This window comes from Xenopus laevis, chromosome 6S (genome assembly GCF_017654675.1).
Source record: "Xenopus laevis strain J_2021 chromosome 6S, Xenopus_laevis_v10.1, whole genome shotgun sequence".
Lineage (NCBI taxonomy): Eukaryota > Metazoa > Chordata > Amphibia > Anura > Pipidae > Xenopus > Xenopus laevis.
Genome location: NC_054382.1, coordinates 136,346,457 through 136,358,814, shown reverse-complemented (window position 1 = coordinate 136,358,814; position 12,358 = coordinate 136,346,457). Strand labels below are relative to the sequence as shown.

Genomic DNA, 12,358 nt, shown 5'->3' with positions numbered 1-12,358 from the left:
ATCATTTACAGTAGGGGGTACATTATCCCTTATAATACATGAGTGATACTCAGAGTTCCCTGTATAACTCAGCCTGCAGCCTTGTGTCTTTATATGGTTACAGAACAACCCCTCAGTGACTTCTAATATCCTTATCATTTACAGTAGGGGGTACATTATCCCTTATAATACATGAGTGATACTCAGAGTTCCCTGTATAACTCAGCCTGCAGCCTTGTGCCTTTATATGGTCACAGAACAACCCCTCAGTGACTTCTAATATCCTTATCATTTACAGTAGGGGGTACATTATCCCTTATAATACATGAGTGATACTCAGAGTTCCCTGTATAACTCAGCCTGCAGCCTTGTGTCTTTATATGGTCACAGAACAACCCCTCAGTGACTTCTAATATCCTTATCATTTACAGTAGGGGGTACATTATCCCTTATAATACATGAGTGATACTCAGAGTTCCCTGTATAACTCAGCCTGCAGCCTTGTGTCTTTATATGGTCACAGAACAACCCCTCAGTGACTTCTAATATCCTTATCATTTACAGTAGGGGGTACATTATCCCTTATAATACATGAGTGATACTCAGAGTTCCCTGTATAACTCAGCCTGCAGCCTTGTGTCTTTATATGGTCACAGAACAACCCCTCAGTGACTTCTAATATCCTTATCATTTACAGTAGGGGGTACATTATCCCTTATAATACATGAGTGATACTCAGAGTTCCCTGTATAACTCAGCCTGCAGCCTTGTGCCTTTATATGGTCACAGAACAACCCCTCAGTGACTTCTAATATCCTTATCATTTACAGTAGGGGGTACATTATCCCTTATAATACATGAGTGATACTCAGAGTTCCCTGTATAACTCAGCCTGCAGCCTTGTGCCTTTATATGGTCACAGAACAACCCCTCAGTGACTTCTAATATCCTTATCATTTACAGTAGGGGGTACATTATCCCTTATAATACATGAGTGATACTCAGAGTTCCCTGTATAACTCAGCCTGCAGCCTTGTGTCTTTATATGGTCACAGAACAACCCCTCAGTGACTTCTAATATCCTTATCATTTACAGTAGGGGGTACATTATCCCTTATAATACATGAGTGATACTCAGAGTTCCCTGTATAACTCAGCCTGCAGCCTGTGCCTTTATATGGACACAGAACAACCCCTCAGTGACTTCTAATATCCTTATCATTTACAGTAGGGGGTACATTATCCCTTATAATACATGAGTGATACTCAGAGTTCCCTGTATAACTCAGCCTGCAGCCTTGTGTCTTTATATGGTCACAGAATAACCCCTCAGTGACTTCTAATATCCTTATCATTTAAAGTACGGGGTGTTTAACCATTTAAGAAGCATTCTCACTGAAGATCCTATATACTAACCGAAGGCCTATCTATGTCCCGAGTGGAGGGGAGGCAGATGCGCACGCAACTTCGGTTAGGATCTATGAGATGCGCGCGCAACTTCAGCCGAAAGACATAGATGCGGCCTTCGATTAGCAGATGTGCTGGAAGGTTAGGATCAGAACAGGTTAGGATCGGGGAGGCAGATGCGCTGGAAGGTTAGGATCTAGGGAGGCAGATGCGCTCACCGTCTCCTTCTGCCTCCCGCCGCCTCTTCTTTCCTGCTCACTCAGGCGGCGACCGCTGGAAGGTTAGGATCTAGGGAGGCAGATGCGCTCACCGTCACACTAGGGGAACCGGTTGCGTACCTGCACGAAAGTCTGTATAAGCGTCGGCCATCTTGCTACTCCTCTGCGACTTTGTCATCCGCCCACTGCCAAATCCGCCCACTAAAGTCTGTATAAGCGTCGGCCATCTTGCTACTCCTCTGCGAGTTTGTCATCCGCCCACTAAAGTCTGTATAAGCGTCGGCCATCTTGCTACTCCTTTGCAAGTTTGTCTAATGGCGGCGCTAGCGTCACTCTAGGAGGGGAACCGGTTGCGTACCTGCACGAAAGTCTGTATAAGCGTCGGCCATCTTGCTACTCCTCTGCGACTTTGTCATCCGCCCACTGCCAAATCCGCCCACTAAAGTCTGTATAAGCGTCGGCCATCTTGCTACTCCTCTGCGAGTTTGTCATCCGCCCACTAAAGTCTGTATAAGCGTCGGCCATCTTGCTACTCCTTTGCAAGTTTGTCTAATGGCGGCGCTAGCGTCACTCTAGGAGGGGAACCGGTTGCGTACCTGCACGAAAGTCTGTATAAGCGTCGGCCATCTTGCTACTCCTCTGCGACTTTGTCATCCGCCCACTGCCAAATCCGCCCACTAAAGTCTGTATAAGCGTCGGCCATCTTGCTACTCCTCTGCGAGTTTGTCATCCGCCCACTAAAGTCTGTATAAGCGTCGGCCATCTTGCTACTCCTTTGCAAGTTTGTCTAATGGCGGCGCTAGCGTCACTCTAGGAGGGGAACCGGTTGCGTACCTGCACGAAAGTCTGTATAAGCGTCGGCCATCTTGCTACTCCTCTGCGACTTTGTCATCCGCCCCACTGCCAAATCCGCCCACTAAAGTCTGTATAAGCGTCGGCCATCTTGCTACTCCTCTGCGAGTTTGTCATCCGCCCACTAAAGTCTGTATAAGCGTCGGCCATCTTGCTACTCCTTTGCAAGTTTGTCTAATGGCGGCGCTAGCGTCACTCTAGGAGGGGAACCGGTTGCGTACCTGCGTGGGTGGCCATTTTTAGCAAAACGGGCTATATTATCTCCAAAAAATATTGATGTTGACATGATAAACAACCAAGTGATTGCATTACTTCCTGGACAAAGCTGTGTCTTTCTGAGTACTGACTGTATTGATTCTGAAGACGAAAGTGAGAAACTTAATTTCCCATTAGAATATTTAAACACTATCAACCCTGCTGGATTACCACAACACAATCTTATACTCAAAGTAGGAACAATAGTCATGCTGTTAAGAAACCTTAACACTAAGCAAGGTTTATGTAACGGTACACGGTTGGTTGTGAAGAGCATGAGACAAAATGTTATCAAGGCAGAAGTGCTTACAGGATCCCATAGCGGTGATACTGTTTTGATTCCCAGAATTGACCTTACCAGTTCTGACCAGGAATTACCTTTTAAACTTAAACGACGACAATTCCCCATTAAGGCTGCATTTGCCATGACAATCAACAAATCACAAGGACAAACATTGGATAAAGTCGGCATTTACCTATCTGAGCCTGTGTTTGGTCATGGTCAACTTTATGTTGCATTTTCAAGAGTGCAGCGTTCATCTGATGTTAAAGTCAAGATTTTAAGTACAGCTCACCAGGGAGAACTCATTCAAGGACAGGAGAACATTTTCACAAAAAATGTTGTTTATAAAGAAATTTTTCAGTAACACTTTACTACCAATAAACTCAAAATTTAAGAATTCTAATAGCAGATAGGTAATAACAAGCAATAGGCACAGATTCACTCTACATCCCCACAAATTAGCGTCGCCAGTTGCTGCCTGGGGATGCCGAGTGAATCAGCACCCATCGCATTTTGCTGCCTCACTGTTGTTACCATTCATTCATTAACGATTCTTTAGAGAATCGGGGGTTTACTGGTAGTTAATAACACAGATGAATACTATTTTTAGTGGATTAACAGAATGTGACTGACTGAGCAGAAATTATATTATTCAGTGTGACACTTGGGTTTCCCATACAGAATTAAACACATTACAGAATGTCAGTTCAGTGAGGGATGGTGGCAGTTGCCTATTATATTCTCAGGTCACGCAGGGTTAATTGGTTTGTTCTCTCAGCAGATAGAACTGTGTGGGTCGTGTTGTATAATTCGCACTCGCACATTACAGATTTAGGAATTAAATTGCTGGTTTATATGTTATTGATACCATTTCCCAGTCACAGCCACATACGCCGGCACTTGTGGAAAAGCATTGAAGTAAACTAATTGTGCCTTTAAGGCACTTCTGTGAGTCACTTGCAATTTGCTCAGAAGAATAAAACAAATCCCAAACTATTTTCCAAATATACATTATTATAAATTTATATTGAGTCATAAAATGAAGCTGGAGGGAGAGGCAAGTGGATGGGAACAGAAAGAAAGCAGAAATATTCAACCGCTTTTGAACTTCCATTTACACCAGGGAGGAAGCAGCTGATGAGCTTTCCTGTTCCATAGAGACAAGTGTAATCATGGAACCACTGAGAGACGGGAGCCTGGGGGGTAGTTGTAAAGAGACTGAAACATGTGGACAGATCCGGGACTGGATGGGATTCACTTCATTTCCCCAAATTCTCTGTTTTCGGACACTATGCTGAGAGATTGGCCAATGGCTTGTACTGTAAGGGGCATTTGTAGCGCACAGTGAGGGGCATTTGGATTTCCTGCTGCCTAGTGTCTAACAACACAGATGTTCAGTATAGTCTGGTGTTCAAAGGGTTAATTCTCTGCAGATCAAACAATTTGCCCAAATGATATTTGATTGGTTCCTGCAGAACCACAGAAACTCCCATAGACTGAAGGGAATATCTGATTATTTTATAGGATTGGGAAGAAATAATTAGGGCACAGCGGGTGCCCAGAGACGAGGAGTCACCCCAATGGTTCCTAGGCGGGGGCTGCCTTCCCTCCCATGTCCGTATTAGAGGTGCCACTTGTATCTGGGAGACAGGAGATAATGCCCCCCGCACAGTGCCAGTCTCACAGGGGCCAGGCCTGGATTTGTGGAAAGGCTACTAAGGCCTGGGGCGCAAGGATTTTAGGGGGTGGCATGTTGCCCAACCACACCCACATTGGTTCAAAAACACTGGGGAGGCGCAGGAAATACAATTATTTTTTTAATTTCCCATCCGCCAATCCCCATTGCTCAGGTCCAGATGAGGAAAACTTGCAAGAATAAAGGGGAGGGACAGGGTCGATGTGGGTCTAGGGGCTCCCACTATGTAAAACCGGCCCTGCTGGGGGCAGTTATTCAACGACACCCTCAGTTCCCCCCAAGTGAATTCACAACATGTGGAGCCCAAACACTGATGGAACATAAGGAGATTTGTCACCCAATGTAAATTGTTCTACTGCCTCTAGAGGGGTCATAGGTCGGGGGCACACGAGTGACTCATTGAAATGCAAAGTATTAAAGAATGTGACCAATCAGAAAACTTTCCTAATGGAGGGGGCGTGGCACAGTCACTGTGTTCAGTTGAGATGTGGGGGTCGGTGCCACATGTTGGAAGTAAGAGATCAAATATGACACAGACAAGGTGGAGTAATGGGCTGAAGTCTCACACTCACATCACTCTGTGCCCCCAAGCAAAGTCAGTACTGAATAATCTTCTACACCAGAGACAACCACAAGGACCCATTCTACCCCCACCTCTACTCCTCTACTGCCTCTGTCTTCTCTTAGTCCATCTTTATTATACTGTCTCCATCTTGTCCTACTGTCTCCATCTTGTCCTACTGTCTCCATCTTGTCCTACTGTCTCAACCATGTCCTACTGTCTCCATCTTGCCCTACTGTCTCCATCTTGTCCTACTGTCTACACCTTGTCATACTGTCTACACCTTGCCCAAATGTCTCCATCTTGTTCTACTATCTCTATCTTGCCCTACTGTCTCCATCTTGTCCTACTGTTGCCATCTTGTCCTACTGTCTCCATCTTGCCCTACTGTCTCCATCTTGCCCAACTGTCTCCATCTTGCCCTGCTCTTTCCATCTTGTTCTACTATCTCCATCTTGCCCTACTGTCTCTATCTTGCCCTACTGTCTCCATCTTGTCCTACTGTTGCCATCTTGTCCTACTGTCTCCATCTTGCCCAACTGTCTCCATCTTGCCCTGCTCTTTCCATCTTGTTCTACTATCTCCATCTTGCCCTACTGTCTCCATCTTGCCCTACTGTCTCCATCTTGCCCTACTTTCCCCATCTTGTCCTACTGTTGCCATCTTGTCCTGCTGTCTCCATCTTGTCCTACTGTCCCCGTCTTGTCCTACTGTCTCCCTCTTGTCCTGCTGTCTCCGTCTTGTCCTGCTGTCTCCATCTTGTCCTACTGTCTCCATCTTGTCCTACTGTATCCATCTTGCCCTACTGTCTCCATCTTGCCCTACTTTCCCCATCTTGTCCTACTGTCGCCATCTTGTCCTGCTGTCTCAATCTTGTCCTGCTGTCCTCCATCTTGTCCTACTGTCCCCGTCTTGTCCTACTGTCCCCGTCTTGTCCTACTGTCTCCCTCTTGTCCTGCTGTCTCCGTCTTGTCCTGCTGTCTCCATCTTGTCCTACTGTCTCCATCTTGTCCTACTGTCTCCATCTTGCCCTATGTCTCCATCTTGCCCTACTGTCTCTGTCTTGTCCTGCTGTCTCTGTCTTGTCCTGCTGTCTCCGTCTTGTCCTGCTGTCTCCTTCTTGTCGTACTGTCTCCATCTTCTTGCCCTACTGTCTCCATCTTGTCCTACTGTCTCCATCTTGCCCTACTGTCTCCATCTTTCCCTACTGTCTCCATCTTGTCCTACTGTCTCCTTCTTGTCCTGCTGTCTCCATCTTGTCCTACTGTCTCCATCTTGTCCTACTGTCTCCATCTTGTCCTACTGTCTCCATCTTCTTGCCCTACTGTCCTCATCTTGTCCTACTGTCTCCATCTTGTCCTACTGTCTCCATCTTGCCCTACTGTCTCCATCTTGTCCTACTGTCTCCATCTTGTCCTACTGTCTCCATCTTGTCCTACTGTCTCCATCTTGTCCTACTGACTCTTTCTTGTCCTACTGTCTCCACCTTTCCCTACTGTCTCCATCTTGTCCTACTGTCTCCATCTTGTTGGTTCTGGTACCACAGATCGGTGCCACTGATGGATTTCCAATTGTGGAATAAACACAGAGCGAGACTGGACTCTGATTAAAGTAAAAAACACAATGGAGCTGGACTGGAGCTGCATGTATATTGGCCAAGTAAGGGAAGGGGTTAAGTTACGCAGAGGGTCAGTTGGTGAAGGTGTATCTGCCCCAAATCTTTCTGTCAGTTACATCCCAGAGATTCTGCACCAGGATTTGGATGGGGCTGATGGTGGTTTAGGGGAGTGGCCTGTGGCCCATGGTTTGGGTGGGAGTGGCCTGTAGGGGGAGCTGAGTTGAAAATATGAGAGTAAATATTAATACAGGGAAGTTGTGGCAGAGAGTGGAGCCCTCAGTGTGTCCCTTTCCCATCATCCCCTGCTGTGCAACTGTGTGTTTCATGCAGCCAATCATGTTGCACAGAAACCTGCGCCACTCACTCTCCGAGGGACTTGATGAACTGCTCATTCAATTCTGGGAACAAACACTGGGGGGTCATTCAATGAACCCCTTCTCTCAGTGGTGCAACTGAAATATTCTGTACATCTCAATTGGTTAAGGGGTTCAGGCTGTCAGAATCCACGAGAGCCTGATAATGGACCATGTGTAGTGATGTCACAGTGCGTAGTGATGTCACAGTCACACAATGTAGTAATGTGCACCTGTAACCCCTATAGCAGTATCTATGCAGCAGGTTTGGGGTGTTCCTATCATGGGTGGGCCTAGCTGGGAAAATGTATGTGAAGCCTCCACATCAGCTTCTGATTAGACTGCAAGCTCTTGTGCATCAAGCATAGATCATTTGCCCAGCTGATGTTTACTGGGTGCACAGGCTGATGTACATAAGTGCTGTGCAACAGGAAGCCATGGTGCAGGGTACAAATTTAGTAATAGGGTAATTTTCCCAGCATTTTCCCAGAATTCCAGTGGAATTAATGAAAACGACCAATCACACGACTGCCTGTAAATACAACGCACATTAACTCACAACATTGGCCATATACACAGCCCTCAACTGGGCACAGTGCAGAAAAGGAGCCCATTGGTCAGTGAATATGGATGGGGCGGAGCTTACTGCCATTACTCCTGTTCTTCCCCGCACTCTACATGGAATATAATGCCTTTCCTTGTGTAACTGAGAGTGGGAAATAATGTATGGAATGACAGTTCCTAGTTAAAGCCCAAGTATAATGAACTTCTCCTTGTCCGTAAAACTGAGACACATGCTGCAGTTTAGGGAAGGGAGGGGTTTGTTTATATGGAGTTTATTATCACTTGACTAAACCTCCAGGGAATGGGGGAGTAAAAGTAATAAGGAAAGAGATAATAGCCAAGGAATCTTTATAGTAATCCAATAAATGAGCCCAACTGCAAGCTGCTTGCCCCTTGCTTATAATTATACACACGGCTTCTTACCCCACGGCCTGATCCCTGGCGCCCCCCAGAGGGCACAACTTACACACGTGACTGAGATTTAAAGGCAAAGTTACTACTCAGAGCAGGGTGAGCAGTTGTTGGGTGAGGGGGATGCGGGTGCCGTTCCAGTGGAAGTGTGTTGGGGGGTCACCCAGTGAATTAGGGGGGTACACAAAGAAGGGGCTCAGCTCAAACGCCAGCGATGATTTGACCAGTCCGACGGCGCCACATCTCTCCGGGGCCGGGTGGTACAGACGCCCATTGTCCGGCAACATCACCAGATTCTCCGGCTCAAATGGAACGGTCAGTTTGTCCCCTCCCCCGCAGTAGGACAGGAGTTGGGCCCCCGAGGTCCCGTCGGTCAGCAGGTGAGTGAATACGATTGGCCGGTCATCACAGCGAATGAAATTCCTCTCTCTGCCGCAGGGGGAAACGTACGGGAAATCATCCTGGTACCGCCCAGTCTCATTCCTCCGGAGTTGCTTGAAGAAGAACCCCAAGAACTGACGCTCTGTATCAGGAAAGAACCGTCAGGGCAACAAACACCAATCTGCCCCCCCCACCCAGCGAGTGATTCTGCACCACCAGGGGGCGCTAGACTAGAGTTGATTCCCATGGCAACTGCACTGCCCACTGAGGGGATGGCACAAAGCATGCTGGGACATGGGCACAAATAAGGGGCATATTTATTAACATTACAGACAAACATCACTGCAGATATTGCCCATAACAACCAATCAAATTGTTGCTTCTGTTTTCTAACTTGTAGGTGAACGTACAAATCAAATTTCTCATTGTTGCTATGGGCAACATCACCAGTGATTTGTTTATGTTATATAGAGGCGCCACATTGGTAGGGAATCCCATAACCTGACTGCCCTTACAGTAAAGAACCCCTTCCTATGCTGATGGTGAGATCTCCTTTCCTCCCCACCAATGAATCACTCATTCCCCCTCTCTTGGTAGGGAATCCCATAACCTGACTGTCCTTACAGTAAAGAACCCCTTCCTATGCTGATGGTGAGATCTCCTTTCCTCCCCACCAATGAATCACTCATTCCCCCTCTCTTGGTAGGGAATCCCATAACCTGACTGCCCTTACAGTAAAGAACCCCTTCCTATGCTGATGGTGAGATCTCCTTTCCTCCCCACCAATGAATCACTCATTCCCCTCTCTTGGTAGGGAATCCCATAACCTGACTGTCCTTACAGTAAAGAACCCCTTCCTATGCTGATGGTGAGATCTCCTTTCCTCCCCACCAATGAATCACTCATTCCCCCTCTCTTGGTAGGGAATCCCATAACCTGACTGCCCTTACAGTAAAGAACCCCTTCCTATGCTGATGGTGAGATCTCCTTTCCTCCCCACCAATGAATCATTCATTCTTCTTTCCCTCCTTAACATGGAACCTCCTTTCTTCTAATCTAATTGGCTCCTGTCTGCTGGGAGGAGCTACTGGTGAATAAAGCATCCGACCCTTCCTTGTACCTATCTAATGTATCAGCCTGTACCACTGATTCACTTCCCAGCTCTCCCTGTAACACCCCTTTCCCTCCTCTAATCTCATTGGCTCCCTCCTGTCTGCTGGGAGGAGCTACTGGTGAATAAAGCATCCGACCCTTCCTTGTACCTATCTAATGTATCAGCCTGTACCCCTGATTCACTTCCCAGCTCTCCCTGTAACACCCCTTTCCCTCCTCTAATCTCATTGGCTCCCTCCTGTCTGCTGGGAGGAGCTACTGGTGAATAAAGCATCCGACCCTTCCTTGTACCTATCTAATGTATCAGCCTGTACCCCTGATTCACTTCCCAGCTCTCCCTGTAACACCCCTTTCCCTCCTCTAATCTCATTGGCTCCCTCCTGTCTGCTGGGAGGAGCTACTGGTGAATAAAGCATCCGACCCTTCCTTGTACCTATCTAATGTATCAGCCTGTACCACTGATTCACTTCCCAGCTCTCCCCTATAGCACTTACCCTTATAGCATGTGATGAAATTCTTCACTTTTGTATCATCCAAGAAGAGCTGTAGGGATGAGATGTGGGAGGGGCATAGAGAGGGGGGAGGGAAGTTACTAGTCGGGTGTGGGAGGTGCCATATAGACACAGCCCTTACTAAATTGCTGAATTAAAGGATTTGTTACCCTTTAAATTAACTGTCAGTATGATGTACAGAGGGATATTCTGAGACAATTTGCAATTGGTTTTCATTTTTTATTATTTGTGGTTTTTGACTAAATTTAGCTTTTTATTCAGCAGCTCTCCAGTTTGTAATTTCAGCCATCTGGTTGCTAGGGTCCAAATTCCCCTAGCAACCAAGCACTGATGAGAATAAGAGACTGGAATATGAATAGGAGAGGCCTGAATAGAAAGATGAGGAATAAAAAGTAACAACAATACATTTGTAGCCTTACAGAGCATTTGTTTTTAGATGGGGTCAGTGACCCCCATTGGAAATCTGAAGAAAGTGAGAAGAAATAAATAAAACACAATTAAAACAAAAAACAAAACAAAGAGCAATTGAAACATTGCTTAGAATCAGTTCCTGGCAGTCAGTGCAGCAGCAGAATGGGGGCGGGGCTGAGAGCAGTAACACGTCACTGACAGGCCCAAGTATTTAGTGGGCGGGGCTGAGAGCAGTAACACGTCACTGACAGGCCCAAGTATTTAGTGGGCGGGTAACGAGGAGCCAGTGGCCCTGAGTGGGTAACAGTGTGAGAGGGGGTCGGACTAAACTCAGTGAGTTACTCGGGGTCGCTACAGAATATCGGGGAAATGAAGGTTGCCCCGCCCCTAGTGACTGCGCAGAAGCGGCGCTGATTGGCTCCTGTGTGTGACGTCCCCCTGGCACACAGACTGCGCTGATTGGCTCACCTGCCCCTGATGGTCGATATAGTAGAAATACTCGCGCACTCGGGCTTCGGGGCTTTGGCCCTGCTGGTAGTGGCCCGGGGGCGAGTGAAGGTTCCTGCGCGGAAGAAGGCGATAGAGGCCCCGGAGAGGCGCAGTCAAGAACATGGCGCACACACACCGGAAGTCCCTCACTGTTGTTATAGCAACATCCGCTCCGTCATCCGCGCGGGAAAGCGGCTCTTAATGTCGTGACATAGAGGTCGCCTCTGATTGGCTGGAAGTTGCTGCTGTGGATGAGACTGACAGGGAGTTGCTGGTGTGGATGAGGGGGGCAGGGAGTTGCTGGTGTGGATGAGGGGGGCAGGGAGTTTCTGGTGTGGATGAGGGGGGCAGGGAGTTGCTGGTGTGGGGGGCAGGGAGTTGCTGGTGTGGATGAGGGGGGCAGGGAGTTTCTGGTGTGGATGAGGGGGGCAGGGAGTTGCTGGTGTGGATGAGGGGGGCAGGGAGTTGCTGGTGTGGGGGGCAGGGAGTTGCTGGTGTGGATGAGGGGGGCAGGGAGTTGCTGGTGTGGGGGGCAGGGAGTTGCTGGTGTGGATGAGGGGGGCAGGGAGTTTCAAGTGAGACTCATGAAAAAGGACCATTAAAGGGGAAGAAAGCTTCACAAGGAATGAGGGTAGAAACGCTGCACCCTGTGATTGGGCCTCTGTCTCCTCCTTAGCAGGAGATCTGTCTCCCCAGAACATGCCCCAGTGGCCCCCCATGTTCTCATTATTAATGAATTCACATTCACATGGCAGCATAGAAGCCAGTGCAGCCTGCAGCAGAATTGATTCCAGCTCAGCCCATCAGCTTCAATGAGAGACCTCACTTTCTGCTAATGTTGTGATGATTATCCCTGAGCTTAATAATAAACCAATGAGTGATAATCACCTCTGGCCTTTTAACTATTTCACTTCTCTCCATGGGCCAAATCTTTCCCTTCTGAAGATTGTGCAGTTGTGTAAAAGGTTTGTGTGTGAGGCGCTCCCTCTGCAGGAGACACAAGGGTATTGCAGTTAGTGATATATATATATATATATATATATACACACACAGACTCATTAGAACCTGTACAGCAGAGCTTACAATCAAAAAGGAGATGGGGTTTCAATAGAGATCTCTCTCATCATCTTCCTTGTTACTAATTGTTACAGGCCTTGGTGCCAAGAGGGGCGACCCCCGCTCACTTCATTCTTGTGATACAGAAGCTGCCATGTTGCTCCATTTAATCTGCAGATTTACTCCCTGCCAGTAGTG

The 12,358-nt window shown here is 47.5% G+C and overlaps 1 protein-coding gene across 1 annotated transcript; it reads right to left on the bottom strand.

Annotated features, from left to right (window-relative positions):
* Positions 1-8,043: 8,043 nt before the first annotated feature.
* Positions 8,044-11,393, bottom strand: c8orf82.S (Homo sapiens chromosome 8 open reading frame 82 S homeolog). Its single transcript, XM_018224025.2, has 3 exons — positions 11,084-11,393; positions 10,187-10,235; positions 8,044-8,721 (listed from the first exon to the last, which is right to left on the bottom strand). The coding sequence occupies exons 1-3, from the start codon at positions 11,225-11,227 to the stop codon at positions 8,288-8,290; spliced, it is 627 nt and encodes a 208-aa protein (XP_018079514.1). The 5' UTR covers positions 11,228-11,393; the 3' UTR covers positions 8,044-8,287.
* Between the last annotated feature and the right edge of the window lie 965 nt (positions 11,394-12,358).

Bases quoted from the DNA above. Each gene is read 5' to 3' on its own strand.
- c8orf82.S (XM_018224025.2), bottom strand. From the start codon at position 11,227: ATGTTCTTGACTGCGCCTCTCCGGGGCCTCTATCGCCTTCTTCCGCGC. The intron at 10,236-11,083 runs GTGAGCCAATCA...TCATCCCTACAG, and splicing joins ATATCGACCATCAGGGGCAG to CTCTTCTTGGATGATACAAA. The intron at 8,722-10,186 runs GTAAGTGCTATA...TTCCTGATACAG, and splicing joins TTTCATCACATGCTATAAGG to AGCGTCAGTTCTTGGGGTTC.